This window comes from Pelophylax lessonae (assembly GCF_965119305.1).
Source record: "Pelophylax lessonae genome assembly, chromosome: 8".
NCBI classification, from domain to species: domain Eukaryota; kingdom Metazoa; phylum Chordata; class Amphibia; order Anura; family Ranidae; genus Pelophylax; species Pelophylax lessonae.
In genome coordinates, this window is record NC_138775.1 from 145,122,594 (window position 1) to 145,145,305 (window position 22,712).

The following is a 22,712-nucleotide window of genomic DNA, read 5'->3' on the forward strand; positions in this document are numbered from 1 at the left end:
ATCCCTACTGATCGGTCGCACCTGGATTCAGCCTGTATGCCCCGATCTTTCCATGTGCATAACAGATGTTACTCAATCCCTGTCTTATAAGAAGGTCATATATACAAATAGGGGTTCCTTACAACGCTATCATAAGATATGGGACAGGTGGCTCCTTAACTCAGCAACTTGCTCCTCTCGCTGAATGTTCACCGTGCCTGCCGTATTTTTGTGTTGCCCGTTTGTTTTGTTTCATGATCTACCTTTTTTTTTATACTCACATGTGAGGCATAAATCCTATACCGTTGCTTGTTCTGGTCCCCAGGCCTGCTAGTGGTTTGTTTTCTGCTCTTTGTTTATGCCGGTGTTTTATCATTTTATTCTCATGTCTAATGTATTTGTAATTTTTTTTTTGTATGCACAGAACCCAAAAAACTTTTGTTTTTGAAAAAAAATAAGTATGGATCTGTGTGCACATTTGAATGTGGATATTTTCTGTCACTAAAGGGAAAAAGCACTGTTGAATGTGACAGTAGAGGAAGATGGAGTACAGAACCTCCAACATCTAAAGAAACAATACATCTACTGTATGAAACAAACAAAAAAAAAATATTTTAGTATTTGTTTCCTTTTATATATTTTAAATATTTGACTTTTCTTAATTTTTCTAATGTTGCAGTAAATTCTCTCTACCCTGCGCTTGGAGTTCTCAGTTTCGTCGTAGTTGTTCTCCTCCTCATATTTTGTGTAAGACGTTCCTGTAAAACTGGTAAGGCAATACATTTTTTTTATATGCAAAAATATGTATCTGAAAAATAAAGAAAATGGTAAAATATTTGTATTTAGTTGTAAACTTTTTACTTTAAAAATGCGGTAAAATACCGCATGTGGTAAATCGGTTGTGAAACTTGGGGTTGGGGGGTGGTACAATGCCCAATTGTGTGGGTTTGCCGTTGACTATTGCCCATTTGTGTAGGTGTTGAGGGGTAACTGAGTCCCCATTTTTGAAAATGTTACATGTAAATTCTTCATTTCAAGAATCATACACATAACTGCTATGTAAAGACCACTGTGTCCATTTTTGTTTGGGTTGTATTTTTCTTACATGTCATGCTGCTACAATTGTTAAAATGGCTGAAAACTATAAAAAAAAAAATAATAATTTGACCTTTTTATTGTCTTCGACAAATTTTTAATTAAGTGTACTTTGCAATTTGTTTAAATGTGTTTGTATTTAGTACTTGTTGTTAAACCGCAACCTAACGTACATATTTAGCTCCTTGGTCAGTTGGAACTTCAGTAGAGCCTCACCCTCTGTGAAGTTGTCCAGCAGGGTCCTTTCCGCAAAATGTCACAGGGCCATCACCACAACCTTCCTCTTCCTCATCTGATTCCTTTTGAGCAAGTTAAATTGCAAAATATTGCATTCAAAAAGCTCCATAGCTGTTATGCTGCTAAGCACTGGTTACCCCCACCAAAGGGGGGCTGTTAAATACCGCGCCTTTTTCTGTTCCGTTTGTGAAATGGATTTTTTTTTTTTTTTATAAATTGGGCTTTATGTACCGTATGCAATAATTTAAGCAAATTAGTAACAAGATACCTTTATCGTATGCGGTAACGTTTAGTGAATCAACCCCATAGTAACATAATTCCCTGACCTGATTTTAAGAAACTTAATTTGTTGAATCTAATGTTCTTCATAAATAGTTTTTGCCCATAATAGTACTGCATAATTAAATTGTCTTGAAAGAACTATGGGAGTTTTAGACAGCGATTCTAATTTCTCATTAGTAACATTATTTACTTTTTCTCCACAGCAAAGACATATTACCCCCCATGGTAAGTCAATATATTTTGTGGTTAATTTAGTTTGAATGTATCATGTTGTAATATTAAGATTTTTAACTTACAGTACATATCTTTTTACAGCAGTTATCAACAGGTTAAAGCAACGGATGTTTATGAAAATGAATTACAGCAGCGATTATTATAAAGAATACAGTAAGGCAAATAAGTACATATGTTTCAAGTTAAAATAGATATAATATGAATGTAATAGTATTTTAACAAAGAAAAAAAATAACTTTTTCTATATCAGTTGTATTTAGCAAAGATGTGCAAGTGTTTGTTGATTATATTATGGCATAGATTTAACACCAACATGTCAGGAAAAAAAGGACATCAATTAAAAAACAGAATCACTGAGTTGGAAAAAGGATCAACCCCCTCCTAAAAATGACTTGTAAAATCAATCAGGTGTAGCTATTTACCTTGTCAATGGCACACAAAGCCATTTGACTTTAAACTGTGATCAGCTGTGGTCATTTTGATTAGCTCGGCATGAAAAGAGCTTACCTGGAGCATTTTAGTCCCTGATAGTGCAACTGAAACAACAAACAATCAACTATGGGTGGCAAGGCACTGTCCCTGGGATCCCTGGGATAAAGTTGTGGATAGGCACAAGTCAGTATATGAATACAAATAAATTGCAAAGGCATTATCAATGCCTAGAAGCACAGTGAAGTCTATTATTAGGAAGGTATTTGGTACAACATAGACCCTCCCTGGATCAGGATGTTGCTCCAAACTGGATGAAAGAGCCAAGCGGAAACTAGTCAGAGAGGCTACCAAGAGGCCTGCAGCAGCTCTGAAGCAGTTGCAGGAATTTATGACAAAGGGTGGTCATTGTGTGCATGTGACAGCAATATCACAAATTCTCTACAAATGTGGCTTGTATGGGAGGGTTGCAAGAAAAAAAGCCTCTCCTCAAGAAAGGTCATATGCAGTCACAACTGAGCTTGGGCAAAATACACCTGAGGCCACATGGAAGTTCACCAGAGCTTCACAGGTTGCCACTGGAGTCCTCTTCTACTCCTCCAGGAGGACATCACAGAGCTGGTGGATGTTAGAGACCTTGCGCTCCTCCACCTTCTGTTTTGAGGATGCCCCACAGATGCTCAATAGGGTTTAGGTCTGGAGAAATGCTTGGGGTCATTATCATGTTGGAATTTTGCCCTGCAGCCCAGTCTCCAAAGGGAGGGGATTATGCTCTGCTTCAGTATGTCACAGTACATGTTGGCATTCATGGTTCCCTCAATGAACTGTAGCTCCTCAGTGCCAGCAGCACTCATGCAGCCCATGCAGACCATGACCCTCCCACCACCATGCTTGACTGTAGGCAAGACTTTGTACTCCTCACCTGGTTGCCACCACACACGCTTGGCACCATCTGACCCAAATAAGTTTATCTTGGTCTCATCAGACCTCAGGACATGGTTCCAGTAATCCACCAGTAGTCTGCTTGTCTTCAGCAAACCGTTTGCAGGCTTTCTTGTGCATCATCTTTAGAAGAGGCTTCCTTCTAGGACGACAGCCATTCAGACCAATTTGATGCAGTGTGTGGCGTATGGTCTGAGCACTGACAGGCTGACCCCCCCCCCCACCCCTTCATCCTTTGCAGCAATGCTGGCAGCACTCATACCTCTATTTCCCAAAGACACCTCTGGATATGATGCTGAGCATGTGCACTCAACTTCTTTGGTGGACTATGGCGAGGCCTGTTCTTAGTGGAACCTGTCCTGTTAAACCGCTGTATGGTCTTGGCCACCATGCTGCAGCTCAGTTTCAGGTTCCTGGCAATCTTCTTATAGCCTAGGCCAACTTCATCGAGAGCAACAAATATTTTTTTCAGATCCTCAGAATTCTTTGCCATGAGGTGCCATGTTGAACTTCCAGTTACCAGTATGAGAGAGTGAGAGCGATAATATCAAATTTAACACACCTGCTCCCCATTCACACCTGAGACCCTATAACACTAACGAGTAAAATGACACTGGGGAGGGAAAATGGCTAATTGGGCCCAATTTGGACATGTTTACTTAGGGGTGTACTCACTTTTGTTGCCAGCAGTTTAGACATTAATGGGGGTGTGTTGAGTTATTTTGAGGGGACCGCAAATTTACACTGTTATACAAGCTGTACACTCACTACTTTACATTGTAGTAAAGTGTAATTTCTTCAGTGTTGTCACATGAAAAGATATAATAAAATATTTACAAAAATGTGAGCGGTGTACTCACTTTTGTGAGATACTGTAAAAAGAAATATAGCTTACATCAGCATGGAAGCAGAAAATTGCTTTTTTTGCCAGAAAAAAACAAAGAAAACTAAATATACACATATACACAAATATAAGACACATTTGCATATTATTGTAACGCTCCTGCGTTTTTGTAGTAGGCTGGATATGCAGCTGCAAAATCTCCACTCAGTAGTCATGTAGAGATGTGTTGAATAACCAGATCCAACTCTCCAGACTCATCACTGTGGGCCTGTCAGTGTCAACATACAGATATATACACACTCAATAAGATGTTCCTGGAGTGGTAGAATGTATATGACAGTATGAAGGTGATGTGCTGAAGGGACAGGTGTGAACAGTGATAGAGATGGTAAGCACTTGATAGGTTTGTTCAGGAGAGTACTAGATGGTATTAGGTAGAGTGCAGATAGGTTAGTAATCGAGTATCGTAACAGGTGGTAAGGACAGCAGATGACAATTACAGGATAGACTAACCCAGTGCAAGGATAGATGGTAGTAGACTCAAGAGCTAGCAATCTATGTAGCAGTGCAGATGATAGATGGTAGTAGATTTAAGAGCAAGCAATCTATGTAACAGTGCAGATGATAGATGGTAGTAGACTCAAGAGCTAGCAATCTATGTAACAGTGCAGATGGTAGATGGTAGTAGACTCAAGAGCTAGCAATCTATGCAACAGTGCAGATGATAGTGTAAGTAAGGTTATGGAGGATTCCCCTGTGGGGTACTTATCACTAGTAAATGTTAGTAGTAGAGGGGTCCAGTAGAGAGGGAAAGATCCGGTAGCGAGATACAGGGATCAGTAGCGAGGTTCCGGTCTGCTCCAGGTAGAAGTAATTAGCTGGAGGTTCCGACAGCAAGACAGGCTTGAAAGCATGTGGATACACAAGGCAGGTTGAGCGAAGGGTGGAAACAGCATGCCGAGAGTGATCGGATAGCGAGATACAGGATCAGATATGAAACAAGTTCAGGTAGCGAGATACAGGAGCGAGTAACATCTGGTATGCTGCTTCACTGATGGCAGGTTGAACGAACGATGTGAGTGAGAACGCCGGCGGTTGAAATAGCCGATCTGCGGCGCTCAGCGATGACATCATCTGTCTTAAAGGTGTATGCGTACCACCTAGTAAGAAAGGTGGGACACATATTTGGAAGGAAATCAATTATTAAGGGTACCAGAGGTACCAGAATCTTACAGTACCCCCCCCCTTAAGGCCGGCTCCGGAAGGCCTATAGCACTGGTTTCTCTGGGTATTTCGAGTGAAACCTTCGTATAAGCCTAGGTGCATGAACATCAGAGGTATCCAACCAGGTGTCGTCTTGGGGTCCATAGTTCTTCCATCTTATGAGATACTGGAGTCTTCCTCTATGGATGCGAGAATCCAAAATCTCTTTGATCTCATATTCTTCTCCGCCTTCAACTTGTATTGGAGGTGGAGGCAAGATGGTAGGCCTTATTCCTTGGTTAGGAACATGGGGCTTTAGTAGCGACACATGGAAGATGGGATGGATCTTAAGATCTGCTGGTAAGGTGAGCTGTACTGCAGCTTTTCCAATAAGTTTCTTAATTGGGAAGGGTCCCAAAAATAGAGGTCCAAGTTTTTTGCTAGGGATCTTTAATCTTAAGTTTCTTGTTGATAGCCAAACAAGGTCCCCAATAGCATACTGAGGAGAAGGTCTTCTACGAAGGTCGTAGTACCTTTTTTGTTGACTATGAGCGTGTGATATAGTGGTATTGAGTAAACCCAGAGAGTCTTTTATTTGGGTAAGATAATCCGAGGCTACTGGGTTACTTGATGGCAGGATGCGTGGTGGAAGAAGAGTGGGATGAAACCCATAATTCAAGTAGAACGGACTTTGCTTAGTAGTACTGTGGGTTGCATTGTTGTAAGCAAATTCCGCCAGAGGGAGGAGATCCACCCAATCATCCTGTAGCTATGATGTATAGCAACGTAGATATTGCTCAATGCACTGGTTGACTCTTTCAGTCTGTCCGTTGGTCTGAGGATGGTAGGGAGAAGTGAGCTTTCGCTCAATCCGTAATATTTGACAAAGTGCTTGCCAAAATTTAGAGATGAACTGTGAACCACGGTCGGACAAAAGAGTCTTTGGAATTCCATGCAACTTGAACACATGTTTCATCAGTAGTTCCGCTGTTTGTTTAGACGAAGGTAGTCTACGGATAGCAATGAAATGTGCCATCTTTGTCAAGTGGTCCACTGACACTAGAATGGTATTAAATCCTTTAGAAGGTGGTAGTTCTACTATAAAGTCTAAAGACACAACTTCCCATGGAACCTGGGGTATTGGTAGACTGCAGAGTAGACCAGATGGTTTTGTAGTGTCAATCTTGGACCTTGCACAGATGTCACATGAAGAAACAAATTTTTGTACAGACGTCTTCATATCATTCCACCCTGAATCAAGGGTCCATCTTTTGAACTCTGCTACAAAGTCTTCTACAGGTCTCCTTCCTTGTTTTAAAGCCCTTAATTGAATATCAGCAGTACTCTGCCTATTGGGGTCTTCATATAAACTAGCGAGTTCTGCTAGAAATAAGGAATAGGAGTTGAGAATCTGATCATTTTTCTCAAAGAGAGAGTCTGCCCAGGCCCGGGGATCACCCGTTAAGTATGAAATAACGGTACAGACTTTAATCTGATCAGTAAAGTATGTACGACGTTTTAACAAAAAAAGCAGTTGACATGCGTTTTTGAATTCACAAAATTTTTTCCAATCACCTGTAAACACTAGGGGAGGGTTTATTTTAGGTTCAGGGGGCTGAACAGTAGTAAGCCGTGAGAGACGGGTTACCTGCTGCATCAGAGTCTGATTCTCTTCTTTTACTTCAGTAAGAGCAAGTATTAACGCATTTACTTGTGTTAATTGTGTCACTTGAGTGGGTAATTCTGCTGAATCCATTTTTTTTTTTCTGGTTCGTTCAATCTGTAACGCTCCTGCGTTTTTGTAGTAGGCTGGATATGCAGCTGCAAAATCTCCACTCAGTAGTCATGTAGAGATGTGTTGAATAACCAGATCCAACTCTCCAGACTCATCACTGTGGGCCTGTCAGCTTCAACATACAGATATATACACACTCAATAAGATGTTCCTGGAGTGGTAGAATGTATATGACAGTATGAAGGTGATGTGCTGAAGGGACAGGTGTGAACAGTGATAGAGATGGTAAGCACTTGATAGGTTTGTTCAGGAGAGTACTAGATGGTATTAGGTAGAGTGCAGATAGGTTAGTAATCAAGTATCGTAACAGGTGGTAAGGACAGCAGATGACAATTACAGGATAGACTAACCCAGTGCAAGGATAGATGGTAGTAGACTCAAGAGCTAGCAATCTATGTAGCAGTGCAGATGATAGATGGTAGTAGACTTAAGAGCAAGCAATCTATGTAACAGTGCAGATGATAGATGGTAGTAGACTCAAGAGCTAGCAATCTATGTAACAGTGCAGATGGTAGATGGTAGTAGACTCAAGAGCTAGCAATCTATGCAATAGTGCAGATGATAGATAGTGTAAGTAAGGTTATGGAGGATTCCCCTGTGGGGTACTTATCACTAGTAAATGTTAGTAGTAGAGGGGTCCAGTAGAGAGGGAAAGATCCGGTAGCGAGATACAGGGATCAGTAGCGAGGTTCCGGTCTGCTCCAGGTAGAAGTAATTAGCTGGAGGTTCCGACAGCAAGACAGGCTTGAAAGCATGTGGATACACAAGGCAGGTTGAGTGAAGGGTGGAAACAGCATGCCGAGAGTGATCGGGTAGCGAGATACAGGATCAGATATGAAACAAGTTCAGGTAGCGAGATACAGGAGCGAGTAACATCTGGTATGCTGCTTCACTGATGGCAGGTTGAACGAACGATGTGAGTGAGAACGCCGGCGGTTGAAATAGCCGCTCTGCGGCGCTCAGCGATGACATCATCTGTCTTAAAGGTGTATGCGTACCACCTAGTAAGAAAGGTGGGACGCATATTTGGAAGGAAATAAATTATTAAGGGTACCAGAGGTACCAGAATCTTACAATTATTAGCATGATTCAACTAAACAAAGCTCTAACCTCCACCTAAACACACCCTCAGGCTAAAACGATTATACATTTAACCCATGCATGCAGCCTCTTTTAAAAAATCCAGGGTATTTGAAAGGACAGAAAGAAAAGCCGTGCACCCAGAGATTGGCAGACAGCAGTTACGGGAACCTGACATTCCGCCATGCCTTTGTCAAGGCTACTGGCCAATGGCCACCATCTGTCCTTCTCCGGACCCCAAATCTTCCCAACCTCACCCAGAATGTTGTGCACCACCACCTCGACAGGAAGGACCTTTTTCTGGGTGGAAACCTAACTCCGTGTATTCCACATGAAGTAACAGACTACTAAGCTAACTAGAAAAAATGTCTCAAAATCAAAATCCCGATGTGTCTCAAAAGACCCGTACGACTACTCTGCATAACTCAAGCTGGAAAGGTAAGGGATACCCAGAGACCCATCCACCCACCTTTAGACTTCTATATTGAAGGGACACTGAAGCAAGAATTGTTCCATCATCTCCTCCACACCGCCACACTGCCACACTCCACTCTTGAACAACCACGGTTCTCCACAGAGCAATGCTTCAAGTTGCCCTTCACATAGAGTCTGCCATGGAACAAGAGCCAGGCCAAATCTCAAAACTTTAAAGTGATTCTTTCCAGATTATTCAAATGCAAACTCATAACAGCCTAGGCAATCCCTTAAGGCCAGTGGCTCGCTAAAGGCAGATTCAACAACCCTCCTCCCCACGGCATTCCTAGAAAGAGACTTAATTTCCTCCACCATCACTCGCCCCTGCTGAAGCATTTTCAGGCACGGAGCAACGTAAGCCAGGAGCTTACCACGTTGGACCCTCAGGCTTTTCACTGGCACACTATTCTCTCAGCTTTGCAGAAAATGCCTAAACCAGGACTGAAAACAACCAACCCACCTGGGCGGTTCCTCTGCCAGCATATTACCAAAATTATGTTTTAAAAACATCAGAGAAAAAAATACCACCGGGTTAGCCATACCTAGGCCACCTCAAAATAATAACGGTACAGTGCTAAATAAATAATATAACCAGCCAAAGCGCACTCAGTGACTGGGTGTTCACAGTACATATCTGTGCAATATTGAGGTAGAAATATAAGGTGCTACAATTAATAAAAGTGCCAATAAAGGTGCTTACTATGCAATACTGTAAATAAAGTGCCAATCATATCAATAAAATAAATACATGAAAATAAATATGAATAAATAAACAGTCCAAAATCCTGTGCAAAAACTTGTGCAAAATTTGCTTGGAGAAGGTGCTTGAACCAGTGCTTAAAGGTAAGTATGTGTGCTCCTTTTCCTCTCCACTCTCAATTAGATCATTGCTGTTAGTGCCTTGGACCAGCCATACACTGGAACAATGTTCTCATCATGGTAGTTATATGGCATAAAAGACAAAAAAAGCACAGGATCTAATGCTCTCCGTTTGGCAATGAATTTATTGAGATGAGAATAAGATAAATAAAACACTCCCATGCTAGGGCACTAAAACTAGTGCAAATAGAAAGATATTCTCTGTATGCTACTCCGAGCTAGCTGTCGGCTTCCTGGTTTGCTGGTGAAGACTCCGTCCACTATACGCATTGCGTCATCGGTCAATAGGACGCCAGACTTCCTCAGTAGGGGGTCTACTAGGCCACCACATCCACCTGGGAAGGTAGGTTACAGACCTAATAATGAGGTTCAGTTTGTTTCCCCATAACAGCTGTAGATCTTCGCATAGAGAAACACCAGCAAAACACAGACAAAGCTGACATACAGAAATACCAGGATCAGGTACGTTTTAATCAGGTAAATCCTTTCCCTGTAAGAGATTTTCGATTCCCTCTATCTGGCAACCTTGACATCAACATCTTGTAGCCTGCTTTCCCATTTTGCAAGGCTGTAATTGCCAGGACCAAATTTGATGCCTAAAACTTTAATTTACTGCCGGGGCTCTGGGAAGCTTAAACCCATTGCCTTCCTCTCCCACCCAGAAAACTTCACTCTTATCCTGATTAAACTTTGAGCCGGATGCCTCAGCATCCTGCTCTATCACCAAGACCACCTTCTCCACCTCCTCTGTCCCAAAGTCGGGCACATTATCAAACAGGCACATCATCAGCATAGGCCACAACACTCAAAGGGAGCTCACCAGGAATGCCCAAAGGCACCCCAAACAATGGTTGAATGAAGGGATCGATTGCGAACATTTATAACACAGGACTCAAAAGACACTCCCGACCCACACCCGACCCAACCTCAAAGGGCAGTCTGATCTAACCATTCACAAGCGTGAAGCTTTCAGCCCCTATATACAAAGTCTTCAGACAATCGATAAAGCCCCCCTCCAGGCCATACTTGCCAAGAAGCACCCATAGGTACTCAGGATTGACCCAAACAAACGCTTTAGCCTGATCCAATGCCAGCAGGTACTTTCTCCAGCCTGTAGCCCTGCACCATTCCAGGGCCTCCTGGACAGCTAACATTGCTGAAAAAGTGCTTCTACCCTGAACCAAACAATGCTGGTGGTGAGAAAGTAGATTGTCTGCTACAGACGATAGATGCCAAAAAATGTTTTTTTGCCAGTATCTTTCTATCAATATTGAGAAGGCTAATGGGCCACCAATTCTCAATTCATGAAGAATCTTTACTCTTTGACAGAAGAATCACCGCAGAGTGTCACATGGAGAGAGAGAGCAGGCAGCCATTAAAACCTCCACCAAATACGGGCCAGAGTAACCTGTTTATAAAACTCAACTGTCAATCCATCTGGCCCAGGCAACTTCTTATTAGAAAGCTTATCAATAGCCATAACCACCTCATCTGCAGTAATAATGTGCTCTGCCAAACTCACCAGAGAACTGCCATTTCCCAGTCCTGGAATAGATTTCAGAAAACCTGACATGCCTACCTGATCAAGGTCCCTCCTGCCCAGGAGGTCCGTGTAATATGACCTGGCAGTTTCCAGGATCCCTGACTTGGACTTTGTCAAGAAACCAGTACTGTCAACAGGCCTACAACCAACTTAACTGCTCTACCTTGTTTTCAATTCTGGTAAGGGTCGGGCGAGTAATGGCGCTTTTCCACTGCATGGAACCGAACGGTTCGGCACGCTTTTGTGCTTTTCCACTGCTGGTATTGCATGGTATAGTGTAGGAATGGTTCGGTACGGTACAGTACGGCGGCGCTTTTCCACTGCATGGAACCGAACGGTACGGCACGGTACGGCTCTGAAAAAACAGTACCTACTCGATTGTGGTTCAAACAGGTACCAAACTGGTACCATATCCCACAATCCTTTACATGCAGTCACTACTAGCCACTGATTGGTCAGAGAATCCCGCCCACCCCATTGTTATCCCACCCACTTAACCTTAGTACTACTTTAGTGGAAAAGCAAACCATACCATACCGTTCCAACACCGTACCATGCGGTACCAGCAGAGGAAAAGCAAATCGAGCCAAGCAGGGCCGAGTAGAGACGAGCCGGTACTTGCAGTGGAAAAGTGCCATAATATTGCCCATAAACTCTTTCCAGAACTAAAGAGGCATGCCTGTCATATTGAATGATAATAATTATCAAAAATTTTACAATGATTAGTGAAAAAATATAATAAACAATGGTGATAAAAAAAGTGAAAAAATAATCATAATAAAAAAGAAAAACAATTCATATCAGTGAAAGTCCAATTCATAAACAACGTCCATTTATTAATATTCCTTAAAGTCCCCCAAAAAAATCCAGCAATGTGCAGAAAAGTGCATAAATTCTGCGCAATAAATCTTCTGTGAAAAATGCGAGCCAAAAAGACACCCTGTGCGCTTCTTCACCAATCACCCCAAACTGACTCATGCAGCCATGAGACTATTCTAGATGGAAAACCATACAGCAGGACAGTGTATACAAAACTGGAATCTCTTATAAGGACAGCTGGACCTGCACCATAAACTTGAGGGACCTTAGCCCTATTCATTGTAATCGATATATATTGGATATATGTAGTGGGGTATCGGCTGTTTCTATCTTCTCCCACCCCCTCCCCACCTATTTTAGGGGGCATCTATCTTGTTTAGATAGAGAAAAATACCAATGAGAGAATGTATGGTGTGCACTAGGATTTGTCGCTTGTATGTACTGAGACCTCCTTTCACATTCCTCGTTCTTCCTCCTGTATATACATATATTGGATTATCCAAAGAATAATATCAGTTGGTTGTCTCATATTATAGTCTCGGCGCCCACCCAGGGAACATTTCTTGCATAGGTGTTGCTGGAGATGAACACTATAGGGTCTTTATGCCCCGAAGAAGCAAATAGTGAAACGCGTTGGCACTTAAGACCACCTTCATATAGTGCCTGTCTGCGTATTTATACTTCTCTCTGCTTTTGGGATTGTTTTTACAATATTTGTGTCAGTCTGTAATATGTATATTGTTTTTTATTGGATTATGATACAAATAAATATGGATTTTATTTAAATTGTACAAAAAAAGTCTCTCCCTTTTGGTCTGTAAAGTCCGATTTTTTATTTATTTTTTTTATTTCTTTTCTACTTATACAATTATGGATGATGGCCACATACGTCACAAATATTCTTTAAAATGTGCTATAACAAGTGTTAATACATGTGAACAGTAGCCAAAAAACCGGCTATATTAAAATCAATAATCCAACAAGTGAAATATTAATCCGTGGAAAGTGCAACATGTCAAACAGTCACCAAATACAGATGAAAGGAGGGCACAATGGTTGTGTATACACCTCGAGTAGAGTGACTACCAGTACATCTCAAATGAAGACAGTGAAGCGCACAAAGTGCTCCCCTCCACCCTGCTAATGCACTCACCAGAAATCAAATGTAAAAACGCCTTGCATCCAATCCAACAAGTGCCGATGTAACAACAACTGAGATCGCTCCCACAGTTAGGAAGTAGCATCCAAAACCGCCTTCCATCCAGTCCGGCTAAGAGTTAGCTGGTAAACACGCTCATATTATAGCCAACTCCTGGGTAAGCTGCATGAAAAGCTCACAAAGCGGAGCCAAAAGTGCCAATATAGTGCAGTATTTAATGTAAAATACATATAAATTACATGTAAAAACAAAAAGCCATAACCCTCATATGAAGACCACCGTTCCTGAGCATAAGGATACGGCGGCCAAGACGTCAGCCCCATACTCTGGCCACTAGTGATGAGCCGAACACCCCCGGTTCGGTTTGCACCTGAACACAGCGAACAGACGAAAAGTTTGTTCGAACAAACGAACCTCATTTAAGGCTATGGGACTCAAACCTCGAAAATCAAACTGACTCATTTTGAAGACTTAAATGCAAGGTATTGCCCCAAAAAAATGTATGGGGGTCCGGGTCCTGACCTGGGGAATATGTAGCAATGAAAAAAAAGTTTTTAAAAACGATAGTTTTTCAAGGAGCATTGATTTACTGATTTTAATGAGGCTTAAAGGAAAACTATAAAAATTTAAAATTCCTTCAAATATCGTGCCTGGGGGGTCCCCTGAATGTGCCTGTAAAGTAGTGCATCTCTACGATATATGTAGCCTGCTGCAGCAATACTGGCATTTCTAAAGCAAAAAATGTCATATACAAATATACATACAAATTTCAATTCCCATGTATTTGTCATATGGGTGCAGAAAAATAGGGCCTTGTTTGCTGGTGGTGCCTGAACACCGTAACCCCTTGCAGTTTCTCTTGCTGGGTGCAGGAACGGGCCCTTCTGCTAAAAAATCCATACATATTTGAAATTGCATGTACTTGTCATACAGGTGCCAAAAATTGGGCCTTTGCTGTTGGTGGTGCCTGAACACCGTAACCAAGGCCTTGCAGTTACTCTTGCTGGGTGCAGGAATGGGACCTGCTGGTAAGAATTCCATACAAATTAGAAATTGCATGTGCTATACAAGTGCCAAAAATTGGGCCTTTGCCATATGTGGTGCTTGAACACGGTAACCAAGGCCTCGCAGTTACACTTGCTGGGAGCAGGAACGGGACCTGTTGGTAAGAATTCCATATAAATTTGAAATTGCATGTGCTATACAAGTGCCAAAAATTGGGCCTTTTGACATATGTGGTGCCTGAACACCGTAACCAAGGCCTTACGGTTACTCTTGCTGGGTGCAGGAACGGGACCTGCTGGTAAGAATTCCATGTATATTTGAAATTGCCTATGCTATACAAGTGCCAAAAATTGGGCCTTTGCTGTTGGTGGTGCCTGAACACCGTAACCAAGGCCTCACAGTTACTCTTGCTGGGTGCAGGAATGGACCTGCTGGTAAGAATTCCATACAAATTTGAAATTGCATGTGCTATACAAGTGCCAAAAATTGGGCCTTTGCCATACGTGGTGCCTGAACACCATAACCAAGGCCTCGCAGTTACTCTTGCTGGGTGCAGGAACGGGACCTGCTGGTAAGAATTTCATGCAAATTTGAAATTGCATGTACTATACAAGTGCCAAAAATTGGGCCTTTGCTGTTGGTGGTGCCTGAACATTGTAACCAAGGCCTCAGTTACTCTTGCTGGGTGCAGGAACGGGATCTGCTGGTAAGAATTCCATGCAAATTTGAAATTGCATGTACTACACAGGTGCCAAAAATTGGGCCTTTGGTGTTGGTGGTGCCTGAACACCGTAACCCCTCACAGTTAGCAGGGCACAGGGACAGGGCCTGCTGTAAAAATGACATAGGTACAGGGCCTGCTGTAAAAATGACATACACAATTTAAATTTTATGCACCTGTCATACAAGTGCTGAAAAATTAGGCCTTGGTGGTTGGTATTGACCTAAACCAAAAACATTGTTGGAAGCTAGCAGAATAAAGGTAGAGGAATAGGATGGCAGACCCCTAGCCAATTCAATCAGTTACATCAGCATCAGGGGCCTGATAGCTCTTGTTGTTCCAGGACTGGTTCATTTTGATAAAAGTCAGCTAGTCAACAGAGTCTGTGGACAGACGCACTCTTTTTGTCACAAAACCTCCAGCAGCACTGAACGTCAGTTCGTAAAGCACGCTGAAAGCAGGACAGGCCAGTAACTCCATTGCATATTGAGCAAGTTCTGGCCAGTGGTCCATCCTTAAGACTCAGTAAGCCAGTGGATGCTCAGCTGGAAAGGTTTCCAAATCTGCTCTTGCACCTAGAAAATCATTCACCATATGATGAAGATGCTGCCGATGGTTGCTTAAACCTAACAGCCCTGGGTGCTGCTGAGGACAAAAGAACTGTTTTAATGCATCGGTCAGCCAGCCGCCTTCTCCACCGCTTCTCCTTTGGCTGAACGATGCCTCAAACTCATCCAGAGAATGTTGACCTCCCAGTGTCTGGAAAGGCAATACACATTCTTTTTCAAGGCCTCCTCAAGATGTTTCATCCTCTGCTCCCTCTGCAAAGGCAGGATGAACTCTGCTACTTTACCCTTGTAACGTGGATCAAGAATAGTTGCCAACCAGTAATTATGCCTCTCCTTGATAGCACGAATCTTAGGGTCCTTTCGCAGGCTTTGCAGAATCAGGGAGCCCATGCAACGTAAGTTGGAGGAGGCATGAGCTTCTGAGTAGAGTTGAGCGGACACCTGGATGTCCGTGTTCGGCGGGTTCGGCCGAACTTTAAAAAAAAGTCCGGGTCCGTGTCCCGGACTTTTGCCGAACTTTTCCCGGACACCGAACCCCATTAAAGTCAATGGGGACCCGAACTTTCAGGCACGAAAATGGCACTAAAACACCAATGGAAAGGGCTAGACTGCTGCAAATGGCAGCAAAACATAGTTAAGAGCATGGCAAGTGCTCTGCAAACAAATGTGGATAGGGAAATAACTTAAAACAACAAAAAAAAACAGAAAAATAAAACAATGTTCTTCATCTCTGAAGGACGAGGCCCATATGGAGTAGGAGGGAGGTTGAGGTGGTGGTGGATGTGGCGGTGTCATAGGCGTGTGCACAGGGTGTGCCGGGTGTACCTGGGCACACCCTAATCACCTAGGGCATATAGCATTATCGCTCTGTTTGCCAGTGAGGAGATGGGAAAGATCTCCCTCGAACCTGCTCTGCTTTATTTCTCTTTGCCAGCAGGGAGAGTAATGTATCGGGCCATGTACATGTAGGCAAACACATGCATGTGTATTTAATATAATATAATGCAATAGGCTGCGCACACCCTAATCACCTAGGGCACATAGCATTATCGCTCTGTTTGCCAGTGAGGAGATGGGAAAGATCTCCCTCAGACCTGCTCTGCTCTATTTCTCTTTGCCAGCAGGGAGAGTAATGTATAGGGGCCATGTACATGTAGGCAAACACATGCATGTGTATTTAATATAATATAATGCAATAGGCTGCGCACACCTATGGGCGGTGTAGGTGGAAGCGGCGGTGGAGGAGGACCAGGGCCGGATTAAGAGCATCATGGGCTTGGTGCTGAGGATTTTGAAGGGCCTTAAGGGCCGTGCCTTGGCATGCACCCAGAGGAGGAAGGGTGCAGCCATGCATGCCTAATTCCACATGGGATGCTGTCTCTGAAGCCCATAAACACATCCATGCATCGGCAACTGTCCCTCCTTGTCCAGCCTTTGTGCTGTGTGGGGAGGTTCTGAGGGAGCTGCCTGGGGAAGCGAGCATAGAAGCCAGACTTCTGTGTTTACAAGTGACAGAAGAGCGGTAACAGTGAATATGGCCAACCCGGGGCCTATATAAAGGTAGGGGCCTGGAGCTGCAGCTCCAATAGCCCCTACGTTAATCTGGCCCTGAGGAGGACGAGGTAGCCAACACTGCTTCTTTTCACAAATTTTAAATGAGGATACACCCCGAAAGAGTGAGAAAGAGCAAAAATGGAACAATGGCTGGGTAAGGTCGGTATCCATCGCTATTCTGCACAAGGTACGGAAAAGTCCCGTGGGATCCATGCCTGGTTCATTTTAATGAACGTGAGCTTGTCCACATTGTCTCTGGACAGGCGGCTGCGCTTGTCTGTGATATCGCCCCCAGCCGTGCTAAATACCCGTTCAGATAATACACTGGCTGCAGGGCACGCCAGCACCTCCAAGGCGTAAAGGGCAAGCTTAGGCCATGTGCCCAACTTGGAGACCCAGAAGTTGAAGGGGGCAGACCCCTCATTCAGTACATCTAGGCATGTGCACACATACTCCTCCACCATGTTGGTGAAATGCTGCCTCCTGCTAAGACGTTCCATATGAGCTGCTGGTGCTGCTGTTTGTTGTGGCGTGCTGACAAAGCTTTTCCACATTTCGGCCATGCTAACCCTGCCTTCTGAGGTGCTGGCGGTGCCCTGGTTGCGTTGGCGACCTCTTCCTCCTCCTCCTCCTCCTCTGCCTTGTGCTTCCACTGTGGCCCCGCTGTCAGGTGGGAATGCCAGCAGCATCACGTCTACCAGCGTGCGCTTGTACTCGCGCATCTTGCGATCGCGCTCCAGTGAGTGAATTAAGGACGGTACGTTGTCCTTGTAACGGGGATCCAGCAGCGTGGCCACCCAGTAATCAGCACAAGTTAGAATGTGGGCAACTCGGCGGTCATTGTGGAGACACTGCAGCATGTAATCGCTCATGTGTGCCAGGCTGCCCAGAGGCAACGAAAGGCTGTCCTCTGTGGGAGGTGTATCGTCCGTGTCCTCTGTATCCCCCCAGCCACGCACCAGTGATGGCCATGAGCTGGCCTGGGTGCCACCCTGCTGTGAACATGGTTCCATCTCCTCCTCCAGCTCCTCCTCCTCATCCTCCTCATCCTCCAGAACTGTGCCTCTGCTGGACAATTGTGTCCCTGGCGTTTTGTGTGTGCAGGAAACCACCCTCGGAGCCCCTTGCGAATGACTGCCCTGAAAGCCTTGGAAATGTTACCTCTTCATCCTCCTCCTCCTCCTCCTCATCCTGTGCCACATCCTCTTCCATCATCTCCCGAATTGTTTTTTCAAGGAGGCATAGAAGTGGGATAGTTAAGCTGAGAACGGTGTCATCGGCACTGGCCATGTTGGTGGAGTACTCAAAACAGCGAAACAAGGCACACAGGTCTCGCATGGAGGCCCAGTTATTGGTGGTGAAGTGGTGCTGTTCCGCAGAGCGACTCACGCGTGCGTGCTGCAGCTGAAACTCCACTATGGCCTGCTGCTGCTCGCACAGTCTTTGCAGCATGTGCAAGGTGGAGTTCCACCTTGTGGGCACGTCACATATGAGGCGGTGAGCGGGAAGGCCGAAGTTACGCTGCAGCGCTGACAGGCTAGCAGCAGCAGGGTGAGAATGCCGAAAGTGCGCACAGACGGCCCGCACTTCCTGCAGCAGCTCTGACATATCGGGGTAGTTTTTAAGGAACCTCTGCACCACCAAATTCAGCACATGCGCCAGGCAAGGGATGTGCGTCAAACCGGCTAGGCCCAGAGCTGCTATGAGATTTCGCCCATTATCGCACACCACCAGGCCGGGCTTGAGGCTCGCTGGCAGCAACCACTCATTTGTCTGCTTTTTCATGCTCCTCCACAACTCCTGCGCGGTGTGTGGTTTGTCCCCCAAACAGGCAAGTTTTAAAACTGCCTGCTGTCGTTTACCCCTGGCCGTGCTGAAGTTGGTGGTGAAGGTGTTACGCTGTCCGGATGAGGAGGCGGTAGAGGATGAGGAAGCGGAGTAGGAGAAGTTAGGAACAGGAGGCAAACTGAAGCGCCCTGCAATCCTCGGTGGTGGAAGGACATGCGCCAAATTGCTATCCGCCTCAGGCCCATCCGCCACTGCATTTACCTAGTGTGCCGTTAGGGAGATATAACGCCCCTGACCGTGCTTACTGGTCCACGTATCGGTAGTTAGATGGACCTTGCCACAGATGGCGTTGCGCAGTGCACACCTGATTTTTTCCCCCACTTGGTTGTGCAGGGAAGGGATGGCTTGCCTGGAAAAGTAGTGGCGGCTGGGCACGACGTACTGTGGGACAGCCACCGACATAAGGTTTTTAAAACTGTGCGTCTCCACCAGACGGAATGACAGCATTTCAAAGGCCAAGAATTTTGAAATGCTGGCATTCAGGGCCAGGGATCGCGGTGGGTAGGGGGGTACTTCCTCTTCCTCTCAAGTGTTTGGGAGATGGAAACCTGAACGCTTCCACGGGACATTGTGGAGACGGTTGGTGACCCAGGTGGTGGTGTTGCTGACAGATCCTCTGTTTGCGGGGTGGCAGTTGCCGGTATCACTACAGATGTGGCTGGAGCGGCCGAGACTGCAGCAGAAGAGGAAGCAGGATGAGCCAGAGACGTTTCTTGGTTTTGAAGGTGTCTACTCCACTGCAGCTGGTGCTTTGCACTTAGATGCCTGATCATGCAGGTTGTGCTCAGGTTGAGAAGGTTTATGCCTCGCTTCAGGCTCTGATTGCACAGGGTGCAAACCACTCGTGTCCTGTCATCAGCACATTTTCTAAAGAACTTCCACGCTAGAGAACTCCTTTGAGCTGACTTTGGTGCGCTCGTTCCCTTGCTGCGTTGGGCAGTAGCGGGCGTAGTGTCTAGGGCACGGCCGCTCCGCTTCTGCACCCTGCTCCCTCTTCTGCTGTGCTGGTGGCTCTGTGCGACCACCGCCTCTTCCTCCAAACTACTCAGGTCACCTGCATGACGTTCATTCCATGTGGGGTTGAGGACCTCATTGTCCTCCACATCATCTTCCACCCAGTCTTCACCCCTGCCCTCCTTGTCGGTCTCCACAATGCCGAACGCCGCAGCAGTTGGCACCTGCGTTTTGTCATCATCGGAGACGTGCTGCGATGGTCCTTGCATGTACTCCTCTTGAGAAATAAGTGGTTGGGCATCGCTGCACTCAATCTCTTCCACTTCTGGGGCAGGGCTAGGTGGATGGCCCTGGGAAACCCTGCTGACAGAGTCCTCAAAAAGAACAAGAGACTGCTGTATGGATTGGGGCTCAGACTGCTTGCCTGATTTCCAAGGGGGTGAGGTGAAAGACGGTTGGACATTGGCTGCAGGTGCCAACTCTGACCTTTCTGCAGTAGACTGGGTGGGAGACAATGTGAAGGAACTGGAGGCACTGTCAGCAACCCAATCTACTATCGCCTGTACTTCTTCAGGCCTCATCACGTCTAGAGGCGCATTATGCCCTACCAAATACTGCTGCAGGTTCTGTCGCCTACTCACACTTGTGGAAGGTGTTTCACTTGTGCGTGTAGCTGGCACAGATCGACCACGTCCTCTCCTTGCAACAGGAGCTCAACCAGCAGCACCACGACCCAGGCCACGGCCCCTATTTGGCGGTCTCCTCATATTTCTGTAATTTATGATCTTGCCCTAGAAAGGTGTTTATTGAATAGCGGAACAAAACAACAACAGTATCGCACGGGTGCATCTGACAGTCAAATATGCAAACTATGCCGCAATTTAATGTTTTTTACCCCAAAAGGGTGTATATTGAATAGCGGAATAGGAAAAAGGATAAAAAAACGGTGTATCTCACACGTACAAACACAGACTAGGCCCCGATTACAATTTTTTGTACCCTAAAGGCAGGATGAGGAAGAGGAGTAGGAGGAGTTGGGAACAGGAGCAAAAACTGAAGCGCCCTGCAATCCTCGGCGGTAGAAGGAGATGCGCCAAACAAATTTAAAAAGGTGTATCTCACATGTACCGGTACAGACTATCCCGCAATTTAATTTTTTACACTCAAAATGGGTGTATATTGAATAGCGGAATAGGAGAAATTTTAAAAAACGGTGTATCTCACAAATACAAACACAATCTAGGCCCCGATTACAATTTTTTGTACCCTAAAGGCAGGATGAGGAGTAGGAGGAGTTCGGAACAGGCAGGAGGCAGACTGAAGCACCCTCAAATCCTCGGCAGTATGAGATGCGCCCCAAAAACTTGGAAAGGTGGATCTCACACGTACCAACACAGACTATCCCGCAATTTAATTGATCCCCAAAGGTTTTTATTGAATAGCGGAATAGGAAATATGATCCAAAAAAGTGTATGTATCTCACACGTACAGAAGCACACTAGGCCCCAATTACTATTGTTTGTACCCCTAAAAGGCTGGATGAGGAGTAGGAGGAGTATGGAACAGGCAGCACCCTCAAATCTTCAGAAGTATGAGATGAACCCCAAAAACTTGGAAAGGTGGATCTCACACGTACCAACACAGACTATCCCGCAATTTAACTGATCCCCAAAGGTTTTTATTGAATAGCGGAATAGGAAATATGATCCAAAAAAGTGTATGTATCTCACACGTACAGAAGCACACTAGGCCCCAATTACTATGGTTTGTACCCCTAAAAGGCTGGATGAGGAGTAGGAGGAGTATGGAACAGGCAGCACCCTCAAATCTTCAGAAGTATGAGATGAACCCCAAAAACATGGAAAGGTGGATCTCACACGTACCAACACAGACTATCCCGCAATTTAATTGATCCCCAAAGGTTTTTATTGAATAGCGGAATAGGAAATATGATCAAAAAAAGTGTATGTATCTCATACGTACAGAAGCACACTAGGCCCCAATTACTATTGTTTGTACCCCTAAAAGGCTGGATGAGGAGTAGGAGAAGTATGGAACAGGCAGCACCCTCAAATCTTCAGAAGTATGAGATGAACCCCAAAAACTTGGAAAGGTGGATCTCACACGTACCAACACAGACTATACCGTAATTTAATTGATCCCAAAGGTTTTTATTGAATAGCGGAATAGGAAATATGATCAAAAAAAGTGTATGTATCTCACACGTACAGAAGCACACTAGGCCCCAATTACTATTGTTTGTACCCCTAAAGGCAGGATGAGGAGTAGGAGGAGTTTGGAACAGGCAGCACCCTCAAATCTTCAGAAGTATGAGATGAACCCCAAAAACTTGGAAAGGTGGATCTCACACGTACCAACACAGACTATCCCGCAATTTAATTGATCCCCAAAGGTTTTTATTGAATAGCGGAATAGGAAATATGATCAAAAAAAGTGTATGTATCTCACACGTACAGAAGCACACTAGGCCCCAATTACTATTGTTTGTACCCCTAAAGGCAGGATGAGGAGTAGGAGGAGTTTGGAACAGGCAGCACCCTCAAATCTTCAGAAGTATGAGATGAACCCCAAAAACTTGGAAAGGTGGATCTCACACGTACCAACACAGACTATCCCACAATTTAATTGATCCCCAAAGGTTTTTATTGAATAGCGGAATAGGAAATATGATCAAAAAAAGTGTATGTATCTCACACGTACAGAAGCACACTAGGCCCCAATTACTATTGTTTGTACCCCTAAAGGCAGGATGAGGAGTAGGAGGAGTTTGGAACAGGCAGCACCCTCAACTCTTCAGAAGTATGAGATGAACCCCAAAAACTTGGAAAGGTGGATCTCACACGTACCAACACAGACTATCCCGCAATTTAATTGATCCCCAACGGTTTTTATTGAATAGCGGAATAGGAAATCTGATCAAAAAAAGTGTATGTATCTCACACGTACAGAAGCACACTAGGCCCCAATTACTATTGTTTGTACCCCTAAAGGCAGGATGAGGAGTAGGAGGAGTTTGGAACAGGCAGCACCCTCAAATCTTCAGAAG

At 44.7% G+C, this 22,712-nt stretch overlaps 1 protein-coding gene across 1 annotated transcript in view; it reads left to right on the forward strand.

The window, feature by feature from the left end:
• Positions 1–1,733: 1,733 nt before the first annotated feature.
• The window catches only part of SELL (selectin L), a gene marked incomplete at both ends in the record, with an annotated part of 319,522 nt that continues 298,543 nt past the window's right edge, over positions 1,734–22,712 (forward strand). The window contains 3 exons of the mRNA XM_082266317.1: positions 1,734–1,818; positions 1,909–1,980; positions 9,865–9,935. Coding sequence (XP_082122443.1) covers positions 1,734–1,818; positions 1,909–1,980; positions 9,865–9,935 — 228 coding nt within the window. The remainder of the gene's footprint in view (positions 1,819–1,908; positions 1,981–9,864; positions 9,936–22,712) is intronic.